The sequence below is a fragment of the Aphis gossypii genome, chromosome X, assembly GCF_020184175.1.
Source record: "Aphis gossypii isolate Hap1 chromosome X, ASM2018417v2, whole genome shotgun sequence".
NCBI classification, from domain to species: domain Eukaryota; kingdom Metazoa; phylum Arthropoda; class Insecta; order Hemiptera; family Aphididae; genus Aphis; species Aphis gossypii.
Window position 1 is genome coordinate 33,290,698 of NC_065533.1, and position 26,141 is coordinate 33,316,838.

Sequence of the window (26,141 nt, forward strand, 5' to 3'; positions counted from 1 at the left end):
ATTCAAAGATCCCAAGTAATTGGTATGGAAATGATCCCATATAGTATGGTCAGAAAGGTCCCAATTAAATTTTTCAAAGAGATCCCATGTAATCTTTTTATGTTTTCAAGTAATTGGATTGAAAAGATCCCAATTAATTTTTTTAAAATGATCCCAAGTAAACTTTTTTAAAGATACATATTTATGAATTTCAAAGATCCAATGTAATTTTTTTAAAGATCTCAAGTAACATGGTCAGAATGAGCCCAATTGAATTTTTCAGATAGTTCCCAAGCGACTTCTTTGTAAAGGCCCCTAGCAATGTATCAAACCATCCCATTTTACTTTTTGAAAAGTGCCCATGTTAATGTTTTGAAAAATATCTCAAGAAATTAATATGAAAAAGATCCTAAGTAGCTTTATAGGAGATATTCCAATTCAATTTTTTCAAAGATATCCCATGTAATTATTTAAAGATCCCAAGTAATTAATATGGAAAAGCTCCCAAGTAGCATGGTCAGAAAGATCCCAATTCAATTTTTCAATGAGATCCCATGTAATCTTTTTATGTTCTCAAGTAATTGGTTTAAAAAGATCCTAATTGAATTTTTCAAAAAGATCCGATATAAAATTTTTCAAAGATCCCTAGTAATGATATTAATATATCCCATGTAATTATTTAAAGATCCCAGGGAAATGGTATGGAAAAGATCCCAAGTAGCATGGTCAGAAAGATCCCAATTAAATTGTTCAAAGAAAACCCAAGTAAACTTTTTTAAAGATCCATTGTTATGAATTTAAATGATCCCATGTAATCTTTTAAATATCCGAATTCATTGGTATGGAAATGATCCCAAGTAGCATTTTCAGAAAGATCCCAATCAAATTTCTCAAAAAACAAGCAACCTCTTAAAAATGATCTCTAGAAATGTATCAAAAAGGTCCCAAGTATTTGATTTGAAATATATCCCAAAAACTTTTCAAAAAATATCCCAAGTAAAATTTTTGAAATAGATCCCAAGTAGCTTTATCAGAGATATTCTAATTAAATTTATCCACAAAGATCCCTTGAAAATTTTACTATTAGTAAAAAGTATTTACTATTAAAAAGGCTTAAATACTCAGTATAGTCATTTGACACCTTTGAAGAGACTTTTATTAGAATATAATAAAAACAATAATTTAAATTTTAAAAAATAATGAAAAAAATCGTAGATAAATATGGTAATATTACATTTGACGTTATATAGTATTTTTATTTTATTTTATTGAGTACATAAAATAATAAAATAATGTTTATAAAACATTGTTTAGGGTAACTTAATTATGTAATAATTTTACAATTGATTGATATTTGTAACATTATGATTTTTACAATATACTAATAATCATACATATTATAGTTATTAGTTAGCAGTATTATCACAAAATATAATAAATGAATAAATAATACAAATAATATAATATTAGTTTTGACATAAAAAACAACTGGATAGAATTGATAATACTTTTAACAGTAGTACATAAAACTTTATATTATCATGAACAAAAAATTCAATTTTTTTTTTCTTGATAAACTATTCTAACGAATTGCTTAATTAATTTTTTGATATTAAACAATATTTTTTTAGTATTATAAATGATAATATAGTAAGAATAACTAATAAAAATACTTAACTATAGGTAAATAGATAATAGGCAACATCTTTTATTATAATATAAATAAGCATGGTATTAATAAATAACACATCACAATTTATTAATATGTAAAATATATTATTTAAAATAAATCATCTTCGGGATTACAATAGTTGTGATAATATTTCATTAAATATTTTTTATCTGTGAGCTGATGAAGTATATTGAAAATATGTTCTTAAATATTAAACAAACTAAATGTAATTTAATTAATTCAGAAATCATTGTTAGCTGTAAAAGTGGTTGCATCAAATATATTTTCTTTTGAATATAGTTCTCATAATAAACTTTCAAACTGAGTGATTAATTATTATTTTTTTAATAATAAAAGTTCACAGATAAAGTTTAAAATACAATGAATGTGAAATACATGGATTCAAAAATTCTTTGTTATACGCTGAAAAGTGTATTTGGTAATTTTATAGCAAGTTAAACTAAAAACATAAATATTTTTTTATATAATGAAAGTATCAATACCAATTACAATTCAACCCCCCCCCCCCAGAAAAAAACAATATCAAATAATACAAAGTATGAAATATTTATATTAATAAAAATAATAAAATTGTATTACTAGGTAAGGATGGATAAAATAGGTATACATTTTAGATGTAAGTTTCACAATTTATGTTTTATACTTTAAAATTGTATTTTGTATTTTTTCATTTTAAGTTATAATAATTGATAATACTGAGTATTAGTATACATGTCATCTTTATTACATTTTTTTTCTCCTAGTTCAATTCTAACTCCAAATAATTATTTAAACATAGATTACATTTGTAAAAGATTTACTATTTATGATCATGCTTTATATTTTTATGTTTATATGACTAGAGAGTATTAACATATCAATAACCTTATATTATACTCTATTTGGAATAAGAGCGGTACTGGACGGCAACTAGTTTTTGTAGGCAGTGGACAGATGCATCTTCCTCCAAGTGGGTGCGCAAAGTAAAGCTTTGGAACAAAGCTACTTCTAAGCAACAGAAGTCAGCTACCTGGTACCACTCTTATTCAAAATATAGTATAGATTATATTTTATTAAAAATAGTGCAACAATTAATACATATTTATATATGATTATATATTATATTAATTAATTTCAAATATATTATCAAAAGAAAATTATTTATTTTGTATACACTATTTTAAATACATTTTTATATTTTAAATAAATTATGCAGCTATTTTGCCCAACCCTGTTAATTATTAAATAATCAAGTATTTTTATTTACTTTTTCCTTAGATTCCATAGTAGGTAGATATTAATTGAAATGTGAAATATTTTAATAATTTCATTTTTTTATAGGAATAATAAGTTTAAATCCTTAGTTCAATTTTTAAGTTTATAATTGGAATTTTATATTTAAAACATTTAATTCTAATATATTGTCAATCAATCAATCGCAAAATGAATTATTATTTATGTTTTTAATGATTTTTTTACCAATAAAAATAATTTAAATCTATGATTAGATGTTTTAACATGAGATCTTATACGTTTTGAATCAAATTAACAATAACAATAAATCAAGAAAATGTATAATGGTTTATATATTATTTTAAAATAACATATAATATTTGTGAAATAGTTATTAATTTTATTAGTATTTAGAATAGAAATAATTATAATAATGTTTATTTATATGCTAGTTTACCATATTTTATTCTTGATTTATCTTGCCAGTTAATATATTCATTGTAAATTAATTTGAATAAGAAAAGGTGAAATATGACAATTAAACAACCAATTGCCACCCAGAAAAATGTAGGCAATCCTCCAAGACGATGACCATGTTTATGAAGTGCTAATACATGATGTTCATGTGCAGGAGCTAAAATATTATTATTTAAACATTTTAATATTAATACTGATTGAAAAGCAAAATAAAAAAACTAAAGAAATACCTTCTGAAACTTCTTTAACATGAATTGCATGTTTTAAATCTTCCATATGTTTTTTATCATAAGTCAAATATAATATTCCTGTTACAGGATCAGTTAGCTTAACTGGAAACGTTTTATACTCAGGTCTGTAAAATAATATTGATTAGATATTTTTATAATTTTTTTAAAACAATATTTACCCTAATAAAACAGGTTCATCTAAACATCCACCATCACAAGCATAATAGTTCTTATCACTGCGGTCTATAGCTACAGAGATAATGGCTTTATTATTTTCTTGGACTGAAACTGTCACATTTATATGAGTCATATTTCCATAGTTGAGGCGTCTATACAAAAATTTATTTACATATTCATTAAAAATAGTAACATATAAAATTGATATATCTAATATATAAAATGTATGTTATAGTTATTATAATCAATATCTATACTTGAAGGCAATAATAATTTAACTTTAAATTTGGATAATTTAAAATAAATAATCTAATAAATTTAATTATGTTTTACTATGATAACCAGAGCTCGTGAATTATAGCTCTTAACAAAGGTCACAATAAGCATAATAATATACACTAAAATGCTAAGTCATACAAAAAGAAACAAATTATAACATACCTTTCACCTTACATAGAAATTTAAACATTTTTTTTACTATATTTGTGATGTTACAAAAATCATACTAATCTAAAATGTGCATAATACAAAATATGACTAAAAATAAAAATAAGTATAATTGAGTGATTTGCTAAAATACCAGAAAACAAGATAGGGCTTCCTTATCGATGAAAATACTTAAACAGCAATAATCTTATGTTTAAATTACAAATTATTTTATGAGCATAAACTGATGAAACTGATTAATATTGATAATAAATATATATACTTTTAAGAGATAATATATACATAAAGTAGTGCTAATACATAAAAATAACAAAGTAAAATCAAAACTTTAAAATATTATAAAATGTGGAAATATTGGAAATACTCTAAGTAATGAGACCTGATAATATGATCACTGCGATGAATGTGTTAAATTTGATTTCATTAATATATTATTGTATACATAAAACAATTTTAAACGATTCATCAGTTATTATATCACTAAGAATATTTTATGATATGTTTTTTGATATTGCAGTAATTTATTTTAGTAACAGTATATTTTGCTATATATAATAATATATCCATAAACTATTTAAAACACAAAAAATATTATTTTTGAACTATAATAAAATTGTATCCATTAGTTCGCTATCCAAAACTACCCTCAAAATTGAAAGTCGAAACATTTTTTCAACAATTTATCATATATAAACACAAAAAACACACACCATCATATATCAATAGATTCATTACATCACTCAGAATCTAAAATGAAAATGTAATGTGTAATTTAATCGTTGTATTTACTATTTAATGATGTATTGTGTATATTTAAACATAATATAGCATATTATACTGTATAGATTTTAATTTAATTAATAAGAGTATAGAATTCGAAATTGAAATCAAAATAATTAGAACTGCCCATCTATAATGCGTTGAAGTTCTCATTTATCAATAATGTTTACATAGTGATTGAGCAACAATTAGCAATAACATAAATTATATTTTTAAATATGCATATTGCATAATATTTTTAATATTACCGGAAATAAAAATCTCTGTGTAAGAACTTTGGATGCATATTAAATTCCAAATGTTGGTTGCTAAATCGAAAACTACCAAAACTTAAAACCATTGCTTGAGCTACTCCAGAAGCCCCCGCATAAACAAGATTATGACATCCCTGAAACAAATATTATAATTAAATTACATAATAATTAACTATAACTTTTAAGAAAAAAAGAATTGTTTGTGTAATTGTTATTTATGAAAGTAAAATTAACAATATTTACTTGTTTTTCTAAAGTAAGAATCCATAATGAGACAGCATTGTTAATTTTTTCAATTGAAGAAAGATTTGACCATAAACCTACAGCTTGTCTAAAATAATATCAAGAAATACATGATTAAATTCTTTTTTTTTATATATATACAAAATGTAAAATATACATACAAAGTATCGTGGTTTGCACCATAACAACCTTCAACATATGAAAGACTACTAGCAACTTTAGCAAGAACAGCAGGAGAAGATGAAATTTCATAGGTAGGTGCTCGAACACTGGATAAAACATTGTACACTGTTGCATTGATTAAATCTCCATTTAAAACACCACTGGCTTTTGACACGCTTATTGAAAACCCAGTACTCCATAGCTTCTCCCAAATATCAATATGTGTTTTCTCAATGTTTTCATAATGTAAAACTTTTAATATTGACTGGAGATTATAAAAATAGATAAGAAATATATTTACATAAGTATTAAAAATAACAATAATGAACAAAATAATCAAACTTACTTCAATTGATTTTTTTTCCAAAGTTGACTTAGCTCCAGTAAACTCTAAGGAGTTTTTCAAAGCTAAATACTCTATTGCAATTATAATACGTAATTTAAATATACTATGTGGTGCGACCTATAAAAATAAACATAGTAAATATTTTAAGATTACTTAATATACTTTTTAATTTACCTTAACACTAATTGGAAACTGAGAGTATGTTAATGAAACACCATAAATTGGGTTGTCAGATGTTGATGTACTAATACCAGATTCAACTATATAACTTTCAGTCTGGTCAGGCAGTCTACAGTAATAACACAAAACAATTTAGTACAATTTATTTATGTAAATATGAATTTATAAACCAACTTACTTTATGGAACGTGTGTTATACATTGACCAACCATGTGTTTTATGAGAGTGTTTCTTTAGTTTAGCAAATAATAGAAAATCTGTAGGATTTGTTAGTTCTATATCCTGGACAAGAATTGTTGGCAAGGCTCGGAATGCAAAATATTTTATACTACTTTGGAGTCGGTTGGAAAAACATTCGTATCGGTATGCTATACCATTTTTATAATTGACAACTGTAGCCAATTGTGACTGAGCTTCAATATCTATTTTGATTATTGGATACCAATAAATAGGTATTGATAATGCTCTGTTGCCTTTTATATAGATTGGAGAATCATAATCTAGTGTTGTTCCAAAATAACCATTTCCTATAAATTCTTTGTAAGGCTTTTCATCAGAATCCAATGGTTCATGCTTAATGTTGGCATCAAACATATCATAAGCTTGCTTATGAAAAGATAGCTTCTCAAATAGACCATTCTTCATAAATAATTCATCTATATATTATATATTAAAAAAAATATGTTATTGAGTATTCAATAGTAAAATTGTAAGATTAACTTTTTTTTCTTTAACAATTAAGTTAAAATTTTGAACATTATTTTTTTAATTTTGTATATTTATGTCTGTAAGCTTCATAAAATATATTTTAATCTAGTAATTAGTACGTTTGTATGATGATGTTAAAACGGTTTTATTTCCTAAATACTTACTTATATTTTTACTGATAAAAAAAAAATTCAAATCATCAGTTAAAGTAAGTACCTATTTGTGAAGTTCAAACAGTTTTGACACCATCATATAAATGAACTAATACTTAAATTAGTATTTAAATATTGTTATTTATTTTATACTAAAAACTTTTGTAAACTGGTGTAGAATTAACAATATCTTCCATTCATCGAAAAGATATTGCATTACTTTATACAACTGTGTACAAATAAATTAAGTATCAATGATAATTTTAACCATGTTATTTACATTACTTACGATAAATAACACCAATTATGCATATAAATATCTTAAAGACATACCGTACTCGAGACTTCGGTTGTTGGATGATCTCCAGTAAGGACTCAGATAAAATATCAAAGTGACAAAAAAAGTTACCACAATAGCGATTTTCTTTGAGCTGTAATTTACAAGGCATGATTGTTAATCTGTTGACTAACACACACGCAATATTTGTATAAACAAATGCTTACATTTTTATTTTTTCTAGGCTCCTTCTCAACCGGTACAGGAAATCTCGAGAACTCATACTGCTGCAACGCGTGTGAACTATCGACAACAACGATTATTAATCAGATTAAAAGTGCATTTAGGTACAGTATTACGGTTACATGATCGCGTCACACGGCGTAAACAAAAACAATTTTACAGGCGTATACCCGCGGAAGTGCGGAACTAGATGCCTATCGCGCCAATTATGGTTTCACATTGTTTTTTACTGCCTAATTGTCGGCATAAACAATAGTTCAGGTGTTCAACAAAATTTTACTAAATAGGTAGGTAGGTACTTTATAATAATAATAAATAATAATAAAGTCGTAAGTAGGTACTCTAGTACTACGAAATCCCGGCGTTTAGTGATACTGTTATCTCATCGAGTAAACAACAACCGATAAGATAATTTACTTCATCACTCTATCATTTCTGCGGTCTCTAATCGAATCGTTCCACAATATTATGAGTGACAACTGACAAGCAAATCATTTCACATTTTTAACACGAATATTTTTTTTTTTTTTTTAATTGACTATGACATCTTTATTTAAACGACCAAAATGCATATGATAATTTATAACTTTATAAGTAATAATAATAATTACTTAATACCTATACCTTACCTTAGGTACCTATTGTCCATGAACATGTTTTGCAATTAGGTATATCTCCACTGAGATGGCCCTTTTATGAATATTATGGACATTATAAATATTGTAAACGATTCGTTTAGATAGGTACCACCTACCTACGCGAATGCAAAAATTTTTTTAAGTCGATATTTCTCATTAATAATATTATAATGTTATATTATATATTATAACATAGGTTATGTGTTGACAAAATATTTAACTTAAATCCAGCACTCGGGTACTATTCATTATATGATCAAATGTATATGAACTATCGAACTATGAATTTGAATGTCTTCATTATTCCTAAGCACATTTGGATAATGTACAATTTTTATGTCAGTCTGATATAGTGGCACGTTTACAATCTTTGAAAATAATATTACGATGTTGATGTAAAAAAACATTTGAAAATTCATATAAAAAGAGCAAATAGATAGATACAAATTTCAGTATTTCACTTAATTTCATAATTAATCCATTAAAAACATCAGAATAATGATAGGCTCTATTGTAAAAAATTAAAATATTATATTTTATAAGTAGGTACTCAAAGACAAATATAATAAATATTTTTTTTAGAAAATCAGAAAACTACAGACAATATACATTAAGATAGATACCTAAGGACAGATGGAAAACACGGGCCACTGTTAAAAAACAATTTTTATTCGTAGGAATAAGTTTTTTTAAGTTTGAATAGAAAAAAAATACACGCTAGTACAAAAAAGTTTGCTATTTTGCGCCTAACCCTAATACGAGTATAATACATGGTAGGTAACAGGTAATAAATATTTTCTATTTTATTAGTTTATATTTATCTGTACCTAATCGTTTTAAAAGTGTATTAATTAAAATGAACAATTTTAATATTTATATTTTGAATAAAATAATATTTGTGTAAATATCGCCAATAAAATTTATTTATTGCATTTTTTCAATTTAGGTACAATAGAATTGCCCTATAACTCCAACAATGAACTCCTCAAAACCATGTTTATGATTAAACATTTAAACATAATACAAACGCGCTGCTCTTAAATAATAATAAAGTATTTTTTTATAATAAAATTCTATAGGTGATCCATTTAAATCTTTTCACTCATTATTTCAAGAAGTTATACTTTTTTAAAAATACCTATTTATTTTATGATTTAAAGTCTATTTTAAAAATAATATTAGATTTTTTTATTGTTATCGTGTTTTAAATTTTAACTTTTTTTTAATAAAGCAATACATTTTTTATATCATATTCTGAAGTAGAATACAACTCGGAATATTTAAATGTATAAAATCAAAATTTCAGACGAGTATAATTCATTAACTATTCAACATTCATTCAAAATTAAATTATGATACAGGTACCTATCGAAATACCCTAAAAAAAATTCCGTTTTGGAAAATGAAATGAAAAATATGTATTACGTTTCCAATTGTCGTTTTAAAAACTATTTATAGCATATACTATATAGTATATCAATATCAATGTGACAAATATGTAGGTATACTTTCTGCTTTCTGGTGATTGAACTTTTTAATTACCTACCTATATGAATCTTTCAAACTCATCATGAAAATTACATAACTAAATAAAGTAAGTATTTAAAATAACTTTGAAGTATATGTATTAGGTTTAACAGTAAAAACCCTTTTAAAAGATGTCTTATAAGTAAAAAAATATACGATAAATCTCGTATGAATATTATTATTGATCAAAATAATCCAAACTTAATGAAACTAATAAAATTCAACAACGAGGACAAAATAATTTTAAAGATAAAAAATATTAACGAAACTAAATATTCATTTACCTACTCAAGATTAATCCAGGTATTTATTTTACTTATTCTTAGTTTATAATTTATCGTGAATCAAGTTTTTGTTATTTCATATTTGTAAACATTTTTTTTTTAATAAATAAATTGAGTCAATGAATAATAAATAAATAGATGAATCGTAACATTATTATGGCATAAAAATAGGTATAATATATTACCATACATTTTTGTAAAATCTAGGTATTTATTATTATTACATTTTGAATACAGAAAGTCTAAAAGTTAATTCATCTATATCTCCATATCCAGTGGTATGCCGGAGGCTTCAATTTTTCAAAGGGGGTAGTGTCAAATTTAAATGCTTATGGGACAGCCCCATGAATTTGGTAGGTTTGATATTAGGGGGTGTTGGTGGTAAATAATTAAATTTGAAATTGCGTCATTTAAAATTTAAGTTTAGTCCGCCACTGTCCAAAATAATCGTAGTTTAATCGACTAAGAGATTGAAGAGAGTACCCAGGTATAATCACATAATAACTGCATATACCTATTAATAATATTACATCTATGAAGATATCAATCTAAAATTTGCTACTTACACAATTACACCATTCTGATTGGTAAATAATTAACATAATTTTATTATTAATAATGAACTGGTAATTTAAAACCAAATCATTAAAACAATATTTAAATTTGAAATTGAAATTTAATGAAATTTAAGTAAAATATACAAAGCATTATTTTATTTTATTGTCAATAATGCTATATTACAATTGTGTCTAGGTACTGCATAGATAAATTATTTACTTAATAAAATTTACGTAAACTATATAATTTAAAATGATATTTATTGAAGTGTATTTTTGTTTTTATAAAACGAAATCATGTAGGTACAATGTACTTACGTCACATGCATATCATTAATATTTACAATTTAACTAGGTAACATGAATAAATATTATAGGTACATAATATAGTATATAATTTCAAAAATAATTACTAAAATATATTTATGTTATAATTTAATGAAATAGATGTGTAATGAGATCAGGATATTAACAATCTATAATTATTGACCTTAACCTTGTTTACGTCTTATTTTAGAATAGTTACAAATTTACAATAGTATATAATTCTGCAACAAGGGGCATTTCTTATTTTAGCTTAAAATTTTAATAGAATTAAATAATTGATTTTGAACACAAAAAATGCAGGTTCACTGCTTATTTAAATATTTATTGATTACTATTCAGATTTTCTTATTTATAAAATAATTACCTTTTAAAAATTATGATAATTACAAATAGCTCATTATTGTGAATAACCGGATGTTACTATTGATTAGTGATTTTAAGTTAATATATTCTTATAACTTGTGTTAGAAACTTATTTCAATACCTCTAAAACGTATTATTATTTACTACAGTTTACTCCAAATAAAATTATAATATGACAATATGTTTTTAAATGAATAAATTGTATGTTAAATAAATTTTATTATTTAGTAAATTGCATTGCTTTTAATACTTTCTGATGCAAAATGTTGGTTACTATATTTTTATTTACTATTTATCTACTAATTATTTATATATCTGAGCAAATGTATCGATTTTTATAATAAATTTAAATGTAGAACATTTTATAAAATTAATTTCCATTAAAACCTTTTTTTCAGAAAAAATACATTTCCGTTATTTGGCCTTATACATTCTTTATTAGTTTATTACTAGGTACTAGGTAGGTATTTTAATTCTTATTCTAAAAGTTATATTCTAATAAATATGTAAATGAAGTAGGTAACTAGGAAATTTAATTTATTGCACATTGAATTATTCGGTACTAGTCATCAAAATAATATGATTTTAAATAAAAATTACTTAAATTATAAACATGGAGTAAAAACAAAAAAGTAGAATAACTTAACTTATTCTGAATTAGTTGAATTCAAAACAAATTAATTATGAAACTAATTTACATATATTGAACCAAGTGGTTAAGAATATATGAAAAACATATTACGAATTAAAAAAAAAAAATTAGAAAAGAATTAAAAATAGAAAATTACTACTAACCAGCAAATAAACTCTTTAACAATTAACGTAAGAAAGAGAAGTTTAGAGTTAGATACTTCAGTGTATTGGGTAAAATTCTGATATGAATATCATAAAGCTTATATTATATTTATATACATTATATTATGATGTGGTAGTTGATAAAATACTAAGATAATAGTCGATTGAATAAGTTATTAGAAAAAAAACATAGTTTGCTCCACTATATGAAGTAGATAATTGATATTCTCTATGCATTAGTATGAAAGGAAAAAATAGTTATATTAAACTTATTTATTCTACGAAAATAATGTAATAAATAACAAAGACAAAAATTAGTTATTTTCTGTTTACAAAAATATTAATTATTTTTAAAACATAATGATATTAAAAAGCATCTTTTATATTTTGTAGTTGTCGAATAGCTAAATCTGCAGGTAGATCGAAATTATATTGATTCAATTTTTCCAGTGAATGCAATGCATCGTCGAAACCTGAAATAAAATTAATTATTATTGTTATATACAATAAGCAATAAGTAATATCAAATATTAAGGTTTTAATTTTTATCTTTATGTACAGACTAAAAATTATAGACTCATAGTATATATATAGCTTATTACTATTTTAATACATTAAAACCTATTTAGGTATATTAATTGTATTTTATACTTTCTGATTCAAATATTTAGACAATTATTATGTCATTGTTATTTACTGTTTATTTTACTTTATTTTTTTTTTTTTTTTTAGTTTTGATTAAACTTATTTAATACTGCGTTTAAGTAAAAATTGTTTTTTGTAATATTTTACACTAGAGACAGATAACATAACTTAGTATAACGTCTTCTTAACATCAATAAACCTATACCATTATTTTCAATGAAGTAAAAAATAAATCGAACCTGTTTGCGCTACATAACTCCAAGGTTGATAGTAAAGTTCGACCAGTGGTTGACATTTGAATATAAATTTTAACCAATTGACTAACATTTTTGAACTGAAAAAGTAAATTTTTATTAAAATAAAAATATAATTTAGTAAATTTATAGTTTGAGGATAATTAAATTTGGTGCTATTTATATTGTTAACTAAATATTTTAAATACAGATAGTGTTAAATTGTATGCATCTTACTTCAGTCCAGCGCACACGAATGCTTTAAAACACGAACCGTAACTTCGTTTATATCGTGAATGGGATGAAATTATATTCCCAATAATAGAAAGTAGACACTGTAATAAAAAAAGCAGTTGATTGCAAAAAAAAAAAAAATCTAAATTCACAAAAATAATTGTTGAGCGAGTAATTACTTGTTTATAAGAAATTGATGATTTGCAACCTTCGATGTCTAAATTGAAACTCTGAGATAGTTTACGGGCTGGTGTTGAGTTGAAATAATCACCATTTTTTACCTCATAGTATTTTAATATGAGTTCCCATGCGTGCATTGATGATTTTGAGTTGTTAATTTTTGGATGCAAACAGTCCACAAATGGTACGACACTCGTGCTTTGGCCCACCTGCATAATATATTATTGTTACGGAATTATAATTTTTTCCTATCGACTAGGTATCTGTAATATAATTAATATAATGTTAATGTGTAAAATGTTTAAGTAGGGATTTTACATTTTTAATGGCTTTAATATATTATTATTGTAATTAAATTGTGGATAGTTTAATAGATAGCATTGTTACAATTGCATAAAAAAGTTGGATAAGTATGAGTACCAATCTACTTAATAGAAAGTTTCTAGTAGTTCACTAACTGCAGTGGCGCAAATCTAGGGGAGCAGGGAGGCACTGACCCCTGTTACTGTTGTCTCACAATTTAAATTATATTTTCTATTTTTATTTGATACATTTTATTATTATTTATATATAAGTGATCACAGTGAAAACATTTTTTTTATAGACGGGTATTGAATACTTTTGTTTTGCTCCCTCTCCCCCATAATTTGAATTAGTTTGCACCTTTGACTAGCTGTGATAGATGTGTTAAATTTGAATTCAATGATACAATATCATTATATATGAAAAAAATGAAATATGGTATATTAGTCTACAATATGTAACTAAGTGATATTATTACATAGCATTTATAAATCAATATATTATACTAATTAATAAATCATTGTATATATTTATAACTTGTATTTTTAAAATACTAAACATTGTGTATAGTACAATTTAATAATATATTATGTTAATGTTTTAAGTACACAAGAATAATATTCTTAAATTACATAAATTTAACTAAAAATGTTATTATTCATTTAAATAGGTATCTAATTACATTACAATGTTAATTTCAATTATATTCAATTAGTGAATAGTAAATAAAAAATAAAAATAAAAGTATTAGGATATTTTTAGGATTACAAAATATCGTATATTATAATTTGTCGAAAACTAGTTTTATCTTTTTATCATTTATGTAAAAATTCTAGTTTTTCCGGATATTTTTTTGGTTTTTCCTGATTATTTAGATTAGTAATGAGAATATTAATTTTGGACTACACAAGATACCAAAATACTAATTAGATCCAAATTTCTACCAAAGGCCTATGACAAAGGGCAGGAATTCGCAGGATTAAAACATTTTTTTAGCTACTATACATAATTGTATACACAATACACAAATATCGAAAAAACTGTTAATTATTCGTTGTAAAATTATTATAAAATCATCATTCTACTCAGAGTCTCAGAATATAAAGATATATTTAATAACAAATACAGAATTATAGGTACTAGGTAAAAAGTAAAAATGTATTAGATATGAAAACTATGTGTAACAGAGCATTCGTCTCACTTCACTCCGGTACACCCGCAATAGATCAATATATTTATACTATATAATATATTGCACTACAATTGTCAATTAACAACTTAAAAATGGAATAATATTATCCTTATTGCTATTATAATATGAATGTATGATCTAAAACAGCATTTATAATTAATATGTGCCTAACTCTCTTAAAAAAATAGAAAAATCGACTTTATTATTAAACAAGTAACTGACTTCCATTAAGGAATTCGACCATTTATAGAGATATTAAAAATGAGAAATTTTAATGTTTAGATGGACAAAATTTTAAAAATTCTGATCACCATGATAAAATGTCAAAATTTTGATCTACGATTAACATTATTTTAAATTTCACTTTACCGCCATAAGACCATGTTGAATCAAATGTTGAATGGCTGGAGCTAATCGGTTCCGAACCATTAATGCTATTTTTCCGTTGCATTCCATTGCAGCTAAAGCACCTTCGGAGTCTGACATATAATCACTATCAATATGAATTTCAGGTAAAGCAAGCATTTCCAATAATTCTGAAACAACTAACTCCAAGTTTGCTCTGTAATCACTATAAAAAAAAAAAAACATATTATGTTTTAATGTTCATACGATTTTTTTTTAAACACAAATAGGTATAAAGCTTTATTTAATTAATTTGTGTTTTAAACTTTTAGATTTTCTATAATCTAATTTAATCAACATAATTATACCTTTTTAGTATATTATTTATAGAAATATTATTATTTAAATAATGTACCTAATACGAATTGAAGTTATGTATATGTCTATATTATATATTATAATTATATGTAATGTTTAGACTTACCCCCAGTGATTTATTTTCATAGATTTCTTCAGTGTATTCATTTTGAAATGACGTTGAGTGCATGATATTTGAGTACCGATGAACATTTGTATTATTGCAGTTAACCGTCTAACTGCACCCACCGTTTTCTATATTATGTATTTAAAGTATAGATATTTTTAATCATTAGAAATAAAAATAATAATAAACAACATTTTTTAATGCATAGAATTTATATTTTTCATTACTAACACTATAACAAGATTAATATTTTTTCAATAAGTTATTGAAATTATTCTTATTATTGTATTTATGATAAAATGTTAACGTTAAAAAATAAAGTAGTGTTTATTTTTATTATTTTATAGTTAACTACAAAAATATTTTAGCAATAATTAAAAATTATATTATTTTAATGTTTGTTTTTTATGTCTGTTATCACGTTTTTTTAGCTGTAAAAATATTAAATATTACAATCTTCAACTTTGAAAGTGGTTTCTACTTTATGGTAAAAATCATTAGGAGTAAAAAATTTTCAAAAAACTTAATCGATGATTCTGAAATCCGATTTAGCATTTTTTAAATATGATATAATTTTAAAAATATGTTTACTCTTTCTAAGATACATATAGATACGTATAAGCATTTAAAGTTTTTAGTTTTTTTCCTTTTATAAATGTTTTCATTTTTTTTTTTTTACAGACCAAACAGTTGGAAATATTATACAAGGTTCCTAATAAGTTTTACTTATACTTATAATTTATAAATATTATAAATGATAAATATCTAAAGTACATATTCAAAGTTTTTTTTTTTAGAATCATTTTAATTTGAGTAATATTTTATATTTAAATGAAAAATAACACTTCTAACTAAGTATAACAATTTTAATTACTAATTATTATATTGTAATTCAAAATTATTAATTGTAAAGTCTAGAAACGTTTCACCATTTATCAATATTATCGTATAATGATTTTTTTTTTTATAAATAGGTACATAATGCATCAATTTTCAACGTTTTCTAATGACTACCTAATTTGCCTAATTTTAAACTTTGTTTTATAATATTATTATTTCTAAATTCAAATGAATTCAAAAAACTCTAAAACAAAAAATATAGATAAAATATTTTAATGATGTGTTTATCACACCACACCGTCGATAATCAAAATTTCTAGATTGGAATTGTATTAATTTTTTTAACGAAAATAAATACATGTTGAGTACCTACCTATTTAAAGGTACACGACTAAACAATAATAAGTAGAATACGAATCAACGAAATAATTAACTTTGAATATTATTTAACAATTTAATATAATAATAAATAATATGTATTCAATTGTAAACGATTTTTTTCAATGTATATTGTATATACTATATAGGTTTAAATAAAAGAATATATTTATTGCGCCATTGAGAGCACTAATTAATCTAAGAAAATGGTTTTGAATATTTATGATGCACATAACTAAACTAATAAAATTTAAAATAATTTAGCTATAGATAATAGAATTAAAAAGAATATAAACTACCTAGTCCTGATGAATTTATTACAAACACTATTCAAAAGTCTACTATAATACTGTAGCAATAATCAATCTTGTTTAGTTTAAAGTTTTAAACCTATCGTTTAATCACAAATACTCGTAATTTTGGACTGAGAAAAATGATATTCTTATTCAACATTTGTTTTCAAAAATATCAAAAATCATTGAAAGTATTTTTTTTAAAGGTAAGCTAGTGAGTATACAGTACAGTTCTGCTGTACATTAGGTATCGAGTATGTCACTGTGATGGTTGTGTTAAGTTTGAATTTAATTATATATCATTGTACTATGTACATATGAAAACGATTCCGAGCGGAGACAAACTGTCAGTCTATATCAGCGGTTCTCAAACTATTTTTTGGGGGTACCACTTAGGTGTATTATTAATCAGGCACGTATCACTAATGATTAAAAATAGAACGATCCAAATTGTACAATTAAATACTTTACTTTTTAGTTAAATACATTTATTTTAAATAATAAGGCAGTAAAATACTACATTATAATTATTTTTATTCATTAGTTTTTTAAAATAAAAAATGAATTATATAATGCATTTTCAATGAGATCAGAATCGAATATTTATTTTTAATTTTCCGTAAATTTAACCTTGGCCTTACACGTACCACTATGCAGTCTTTCGCGTACCACAGTTTAAGAACCGTTGATCTATATCATTAAATATCTATATTTTGACTTTTGAGTATTCATGAAAATAATATGTTATTTTTTATATATCTTATTGTACCTACAGAAAGTTAATATAATTTTTTTCCGAAAACATTGAATTTGACATTTGTTATATTTTTATTTATTAGTGTTTAGGTATATTTATCATAATAATACAACATATGCATTAATACCATATTATATTATGACTTAAAATAATAATAATAATATCTCACTGACCACTGTGAATACTGTGAAACAGTGTGAATTGATGCATATTGCACAGGCTATAGCATAGGTATAGTATAAATAGATATCTTAAAATCAATCAACATAATTTCAACATATTTTGTAAATGCTATTGCGTATAGAACGTAATTAATTATTACGTATTTAGTAATATTTATAATATACATAAAATTCACCACGAATAATGTTTTAGAATCATAACAAAACAATTTATACCATTTATAATTTCGTCTGAATTTGAAATTTGAATTTGAAAATTATATTTGGATAGATTTTAATATTTGTTTATAGCTATAACATCAAATTATGGGGGACTATGTATTATATTTACAAGCTTTGTGGCCAAGCAAATAAATTAAATTTTTATCAACATTTAAAAATATTAAACTAAAAAATTTCCCATGCATATAATATGAAACGCTTAAAAAGATTCCAAATATTTAGAAAATTTTATTATAATATGTAAAAAATGGCAATACAAACATTTGATAAAAAATTCAAGTATCTACATAGCTACGTTCTATTGTTTTTTTTTTTTTTTTTTACAATAAAATATCAAATATATACTATAAGGAGAAATAATTATTTTACAGGTGAATGTTCAGTATTGTAAACATTTAAACTTCAAACGCCCATAAAAAGTTAGTGTAACTTTCTGGGAAACTTTTTGTTTTTATTTTAAGTAGAAAAACTTATGAAAATTTTTGTAATACATTTTCAAATCTTAGCTATAAAAATAAATTTTATTAATTTCTTATAACAAAATAATTTGAAATTTTTTGAGCTTTTACATAATATTTCGTCAGTATTTTAAATTTAAACGCTTGTAAAAGATGTTGTGACCATATATTTTCGATATTACATGAAAAAATGTTGAGGAACCTTTTATTAAATTTTTAAGCATTTTGACCAAAGAACAATTTTCAAAAATTTCAAATGTCTATAAATAGCTCAAAAATTGAAATGTTTTTGAAAATTATAGTATATGTACGTATTTGTCTTATTACGTTGAACTAAACTTTTTTTTTATTTTTCATCTTATATTAACCTATATTTGTATCTTTTTTTTTTATTGATAATAAATATTTTTTTTTATTTTTATTATAAATATTTTATTTACCTACTCAAGTTAAGATTATAATAAAAAACAAAAGTATACATATAACGTGCAGAATAAATACTGTAATTACCACGTCTCTCGATTTGCGTTCAAAACATTTGTCTTTAGATACTGATATTTTACTGTTTTTTTCTCCTGGAGTTTTTAATTTGATTTTACCAGCTGAAAATAATAAGTATAAACAATTTAAAAATATAGCCAGATAGAAAGTATACTGTGGACCAGTTCTGCATTAGAAAAAATGAAATGAATAGCAATAATATTGTTTGTTATTGATTTAATTTAAAATAATTTAATTTGTCTATTTGTATAACTTAAAAATAATTTTGCATCATTAAACTTATTTAGTTGTGCTTTGATTTTTGGTAAATATACTCGTATTGAGTATAATAATTTAATTGTTAAAAAAAATATATTAAAATTGCATTCAAGAATTGTTGTACTAATTTGTAAACACATTTCTTTAAATTTTAAATCTATTATTAGGTATTATTTAATTAATGTAAAAATATTTTTTTCTTAGATGATAATAATTAACAAAATTCTATTAACTTGTATTTCGTAAAATAATTAATTTTATACGTACTTTGTAAATACTGTATAAATCTTTCAAGATCGGCTATTTGCGTTTTTAACTGATCGACCAAATGTTCTGTGGCTTTCATCGGATTTACCAACTAAATAAAGAATTTTATATTATGTGTATTTTGCTAAGTTATTAAACAAAATATTATATTTAGTATAGGTACAACAGTCAAGCCATAACACTCAATTTACTAAATCGATTTTATTCATTAATAGTTATTATTAATTTTACTATTCCAATTTTAGATATATATTAAATTACATTTATACTTTATACAAATAATAAATATTTATTAAATGAAATGTAATTAAATAAAAAAATGTCCTTTTTAATATTTCACGGCAATAGTATTGATAACTCAATACTTGAAACTTTCAAGTTAAAGATATTTTTAAATATTTGAGTAGGTATTTGACATATCTCAATAACAGTGGTGTGTCACATAATAACAAAGTGGATGGATGATGGGTATTGATAGAAGACCAATAATGAATGGAAGTAGAAAATAAAAATACGATATAAAACATAAATTTAATAGCACCAACAATCTAAAAAGAATATAAGTTTTTCCAAAAGATGTGTTTTACTAATTCAAAAACCTTATTTACGAAATTTAAAAAAATTTACGAAAATCATACAATGGATAGGTCACTTTTAGTATATTGTTTGTGCTTTTTTTTGTTTAAACACGCCGATTAACAAATACAATATATTATAATAGAAGTATAAAGCAGTGCATTGTACTTAGTATTATTTATTTTGTTATTGTATCGATACATTACCGCAAGTCCGAAAATAATCTATCGACTGTTATAATGTTTGCCGACAATAATATTATATAATATCTACTGTTACATCAGACCCACACAACGAGAAAACACATTTTACATATCCTTATGTAACTGGCATTTTATAAGCAGGGAGCGTTATAACTTAAAGGCCTCGTAAAATATTTTGTTTACAGTTTTCAAATATTATACCTGAACCTAAACTTTACCGGCAGAATCTGTTATAAGTATCGACTAACAGATATAACAACGACAATACATGTTTTAATAAACTATAGAGATGTTGTCAGCATAAATTTCATATGACCTAATTATGAGATGTTAATTTAAGAGTTTAGAGTGTTATCTTACTAGAATGTAAAATTATAATAACTTGTAGGTGTTTAGTAGAATAATTTAGTTGATTGATTACGTACCTTTTGAATTGCGTTATCGACTTCTTCTTTAAGTTCTTCTACGGACATATTTTTAGAATTTTTAATACTTAAATTTAATTTTTTTTCTACTTGATCTAAAAACAAAACCATTAGATTATCATTGAATCAATAACCTGTACGGGAAAATAAGATAAATTTGATGTAAATTAAAAAGATAATATTTACTAATTATGTTGTTTTGTCTTTCGCGGAAAACGTCAACGAAACTTTCTGGAAGATCAAATTCATCTTTATTATTGTATATATGGTTCTCTAAAGCTTCCAGCTGTTTTTTCATTTCTTTGATTACTTCAATTTGAACTTGATGCTTTTTTTCCACCATTTTGTCATCATCGTTCTAAGAGTAAAAAGACTATACATTTTCGTTCATTAAATACAATTAACAAAAGTCTACCGTTGTTACGAGTAAGTGGTTCAAAGAACAATTCGTATACACATTTGGGATGCCTTTAAATGCAAATTCCTCTAAATTTTTAAGTAAATGTTTTTTCTCTTCGTCAGGTGATTCAATAATTTGATGAATTCTTAACTGTACCTGCATATTAAAAACATATGTATACACTTAATAAATTTAGATACTTCGTGTCAGTAGAAGAAGTGTTTCAAAATTTAAAATATGAAAGTATTAATAATAAGTATTAAAAAATTAGTTATCAAACCTATATTGCTTGTCATTCTTAAGAAATTATAGTGCAATTAGTTAAAGAACCAGAAGAGTGCAATATGATAAACAATATATAAGTGCTTGTATTCATCATAACTTGTATGCTACCTGTGAAAAATGTGAAGTCAAAGCTATAACAGATGAATGAAGAATTTCATATTGTTCTTCTAAGTATCCAACTTTATTGTTTTCACTAAAACACCAAATTTTGACATTTCATAATTCTGTATTATTTATAATAATATATTAATTAAGCATATCTATTTGTTATTTTTAACTAAGTATAGTTATTTTAATAAAATAATACGCCACTTATAATAGTAATATTAAGAAAAAAGCAAAATTTGAACAGTCTATTGCTTAGGATAATTAATTATAAGCAGTTAATGAGATTAAATTAATTAAAATATTAAGAATCGATAATAGTGTATCCAACACAAAAATATATATATTTACATTTGATGTTTCTAATATAACTGATAATTTTTTTAAGAAATTTTACATTATTAAAAATCATAATAATAATTATTCATCGATTCAACAGGACATTAGATTACAATTTTTAATACTATAACTAGAGTATGGATTTTGAAGGCATTTACTTTTTTTTCTATTGCTCAAAAACGTAGCTATGTCAGCTACAAATTCAATTTATACGAGTACTACTCAGAATAAAATGCACTACTTTTTAGCTTTTTTGTATATTAATGTTTTTTGGGTATTTGGGTATTTTTTTGCTTTTATATTACATTTTTTCAAAATGTGTTCTAAATAAACGTATTTGAAATGTTAATATTTATCTTTATATTATATAATGTGTTCCAAGGTCATGGCTGGCTAAATTAATTTTATTTATTCATTTATTTAACCGTCGTAGACGATTTTCATTTGAAAACTTAAAAGTTTTAATTTTCCAATACAATAATAAATTATTGACAATTATTGTTCGATAATATTGGTAAAAAAAAAAAAAATCATTTTTTAACTATTATTTAATTTATTAGATCTTAAATAGAATAGATTTAATTTACAGATTAATAATTGTGAAAGAAGGAAAATTCAAGGAAGCAAACATGTGAATAAATTAAAATAAATATATATTTATATATTTTTAAAACCCATTAAAATTACATTATTTTTTATAAAAATTATAAACTTATGAACGTTTAAATATGTAGGTACCCCATTTCCAGTAACATTCAACAGTATAATAATTATTTATAAATAATAAAAATTATTACATAATTTTAAGGTACTGAATGGATAGTCTCACAATACCATAAATATTCTTTTGATAATTATCCTAATCATAATGCCCCAAAACTAGTCTTATCGCAAAATTGTTTGTAAAACTCAAGCCCCTCAAAATTGAGAATAGTTACACTAGTTGCATCCTGGTCTAATAATGTTTTTTAAATGAAGATTTTCTTTGTTTTTTTTTCATATGCTAGTTAAAAATTAAAAATACAAAAATAAATGTTATATACATTATGAAGCTTCATTCTCCTTCCTAGTTTTTACATCGTAGACTGACTATATAATATTACTATAAATACAGGACGATTAAAAATGTTTGGTCCTTTTTATTTTAAATTTTTGTTATATTTAAAATATATATATATAATAATATTATGGCACTGGAGAAAATGTATTTGATATTTATTTTTATGTATTTAAATTCTTAATTATCGTAATAAATGGTCAACAATAATATTATATAATATTAATATGTATTAAAATAATTAACAATAAAACATTTTAAGTAATATTATAGTACTATGAAACCATAATGTTATAAATAAACCTATATTGTGATTGTTAGCTGTCTTTATTATTTTAAAAGGACAATAATTAATATTGTAGGTATGAATAAATAATAGAGACTTTATAAAATAGTAAATATTAATAAGGCTATACAATTCGAATATTAGTAGGTATATTACGTAATGAAACTCAGATGACGTAACGTAGGTAGTTATTTAAAACCCTATAGCACTTTGGATTAAAACAAACATTTATTGATAGTTATATTTGCGGTGCAACTACTATGTAGCCAAAATTTTAGTTTTAATACTCATTTTATAGAATTTATTTTATTTTCATGAATATGTTAAGTACATGTTAACTTTTAACGTAATTAATGTAACGTTTGTTAAAAATAAAAATTCTTCATTGATATTAGGTATTTTAAGCATTCAAACTCTGACGTACTTTTATGGGACCAGGAATTAAATACTCTTGGTAATTTCCCCACTAAAAATCTCTAAAGACTGACTATATTATCAAAATGTAAAATATGTCTTAGAAAGTATTCCAGGCAGAACACAGAAAACAGTCTATTGTCAAGGAGTAGTAATTAATTTTGTATTTAATAAAGGGATTAATCATAGAAGTTGAGCAATAGATAAATTCAATTTTTGTGAATGTTCTAAACAATTCTACTTAAGTTGGTAAAAATGTTTTTTACAATTTTTTATCAAAAAAATTCAAACCATATGGTGATATTTTTATATTCAAATTCAAACAATACATTATTGTATTACTTGATAAGACTGTGCTGTAAATTATTACAATTTTCTTTGGGTGTATATATTGTTCTAATTCAGGATTTATTCTATAAACCTACAAGTACTTACTACTAAAATTTAAATTTTAAGATGACATTTTTATATTTTAAACATTTATATATTATTTCAAAACATTCTAAAAATGATGAATCTATAAAAATAATATTTTAATAATTTTAGTAGTTTAATCTTAGAACTTACTTCCAATTCGGATGACTAGTTTCACAAAACGAGTAAAGTGCATTGTCGTGTTCATCTGCAATATCCGTCCGATTACAGTTTTTGATGCTTATGTTGCTGTCATCGTTTGCCTTTATTATTTCCATTGTAGAATTAGTCAAAGTTCAAATAAATATTTGTAAAATTAACTTGAGAAAAATTTGTTCAATATGGCAATTTAAGTTATTAGAAAAAAATTGTGATTAGACGGAATTATAATAATATTTCGAGTAAACGGGTGAAGTTATAATTTTTTTTTATTATTATTATTATTATTTTTTTATATTGTTGTTACTTCAACTTTATAAGCATACAAATTTTACACAATACATCGGAAAAAAAACAAAGGATATTTATTTTATATAAACACTGGAAGTTGTTGTTTGCTATAACAAGTTCGCTATCAAACTGTCATGTGTAAAGCGATTCGGGAAAATGAACACTAAATACGCAACCCACACGTTTGTCAGTTGCAGCTGTTAACACTATATAGAAGCCTAGATATGTGCTATAGGGAGGGCCTATCGATTTTTGGTATGACGTCAGCAACGGGTTCCCAAAGTTCGTGCTCGACTTGGCGCATACCATTATATATAATCATAATACTGCGTACGTTGTCAAGTACAATATTGAATATATAATAATACACGGCTGTAGTAGCATACTATACCTACATACGAAGCCGAATGAATTCAATGAAAACGAATTAAGTATATAATATTATATATAGGTTGTGTGTGTGCGGATTTAAATGGATAAGTTACATATATAACATATTTATATTATAAATAATTATGCGTTTTGGCAATTTTAAAATCACGTTGAATTACATTATTATTTATCGTTTACCTATAAATGAATTAATAATTATTTTATTATAAGCCTCTATAAGTTAGTGTATTGCATAACCTAATTAGATACACTAGCTATGTATTGCTACAATATTTTGCGCTGAGTTAAAACAAATATTAACTGAAATCATTTAAGCGATCAGAATTATAATATATTATAACAGGTTGTCCGCCTACAATACCTATTATTAATTTTACGTTATTCGTTTTCATACAACGGTTAAAATACTGTTAAAACATACCTATTAGCTACCTATTAAATATTTTTATAAAAAGTATACCTATTTGTATTACGTCTTAATATACCTAATTGTGAAAAATAAAATAATCGCATTAACGATGATATGGAAGGAAGTAAATTTGAAAATACCCATCTACTTCCGGTGGTGGATTTTAATATATTAGTATGCCGCGACCGTCGGAATTGACGGACATTTTCGACCGCGGCTGATAGTGAGCGGTTTGAACAAATAATAATTAGAAGGATTTTTGTTTACAACTATAGATAAAATGTATAAAATAAATTTAGTATTTTTCAACTACTCTAGTTAACTCAACTTTAAATACCTATAATTCATAAACTAATAATCCGAGTTTTGATTTTTATACACCAAAATACTCCGAAAAATAATCTGTTTCGAAATGTGAAATTAATAATGTATGTTTTCATTTAAAAAAGTAACTAAAAAAATTATTATTTCACTTTAACTCGAAATTGTGTAAAAAAAAAAAATATATTTTTTCAAAATCATTAATAGATTTTAGGTATATTTTAGGAGATAGATAGGTACT

The 26,141-nt window shown here is 23.7% G+C and overlaps 2 protein-coding genes across 2 annotated transcripts; both read right to left on the reverse strand.

Moving 5' to 3' along the window:
* Positions 1-3,213: 3,213 nt before the first annotated feature.
* On the reverse strand, positions 3,214-7,937 carry LOC114132476 (uncharacterized protein KIAA2013 homolog). Its single transcript, XM_027997941.2, has 11 exons — positions 7,545-7,937; positions 7,374-7,471; positions 6,359-6,836; positions 6,175-6,289; positions 6,001-6,117; positions 5,654-5,919; positions 5,493-5,580; positions 5,244-5,383; positions 3,771-3,920; positions 3,592-3,716; positions 3,214-3,518 (listed from the first exon to the last, which is right to left on the reverse strand). Exons 1-11 carry the CDS (start codon positions 7,598-7,600, stop codon positions 3,322-3,324), a joined length of 1,830 nt encoding a protein of 609 aa, XP_027853742.2. The 5' UTR covers positions 7,601-7,937; the 3' UTR covers positions 3,214-3,321.
* Positions 7,938-12,308: 4,371 nt separating this feature from the next.
* On the reverse strand, positions 12,309-24,970 carry LOC114132475 (RUN domain-containing protein 1). The gene is made up of 13 exons (XM_027997940.2): positions 24,481-24,970; positions 21,821-21,905; positions 21,443-21,583; positions 21,214-21,385; positions 21,028-21,122; positions 19,824-19,914; positions 19,308-19,399; positions 15,668-15,795; positions 15,208-15,409; positions 13,343-13,552; positions 13,167-13,264; positions 12,936-13,030; positions 12,309-12,524 (listed from the first exon to the last, which is right to left on the reverse strand). The coding sequence occupies exons 1-13, from the start codon at positions 24,603-24,605 to the stop codon at positions 12,418-12,420; spliced, it is 1,641 nt and encodes a 546-aa protein (XP_027853741.2). The 5' UTR covers positions 24,606-24,970; the 3' UTR covers positions 12,309-12,417.
* Positions 24,971-26,141: the final 1,171 nt, after the last annotated feature.

Bases quoted from the DNA above. Each gene is read 5' to 3' on its own strand.
- LOC114132476 (XM_027997941.2), bottom strand. From the start codon at position 7,600: ATGAGTTCTCGAGATTTCCTGTACCGGTTGAGAAGGAGCCTAGAAAAA. The intron at 7,472-7,544 runs GTAAGCATTTGT...TGTAAATTACAG, and splicing joins AGCCTAGAAAAAATAAAAAT to CTCAAAGAAAATCGCTATTG. The intron at 3,921-5,243 runs GTAATATTAAAA...ATTTTTGTATAG, and splicing joins CACAGAGATTTTTATTTCCG to ACGCCTCAACTATGGAAATA.
- LOC114132475 (XM_027997940.2), bottom strand. From the start codon at position 24,605: ATGGAAATAATAAAGGCAAACGATGACAGCAACATAAGCATCAAAAAC. The intron at 21,906-24,480 runs GTAAGTTCTAAG...TTGGTGTTTTAG, and splicing joins ACTAGTCATCCGAATTGGAA to TGAAAACAATAAAGTTGGAT. The intron at 13,553-15,207 runs GTAAAGTGAAAT...TATATTATGCAG, and splicing joins TTCAACATGGTCTTATGGCG to GTGGGCCAAAGCACGAGTGT.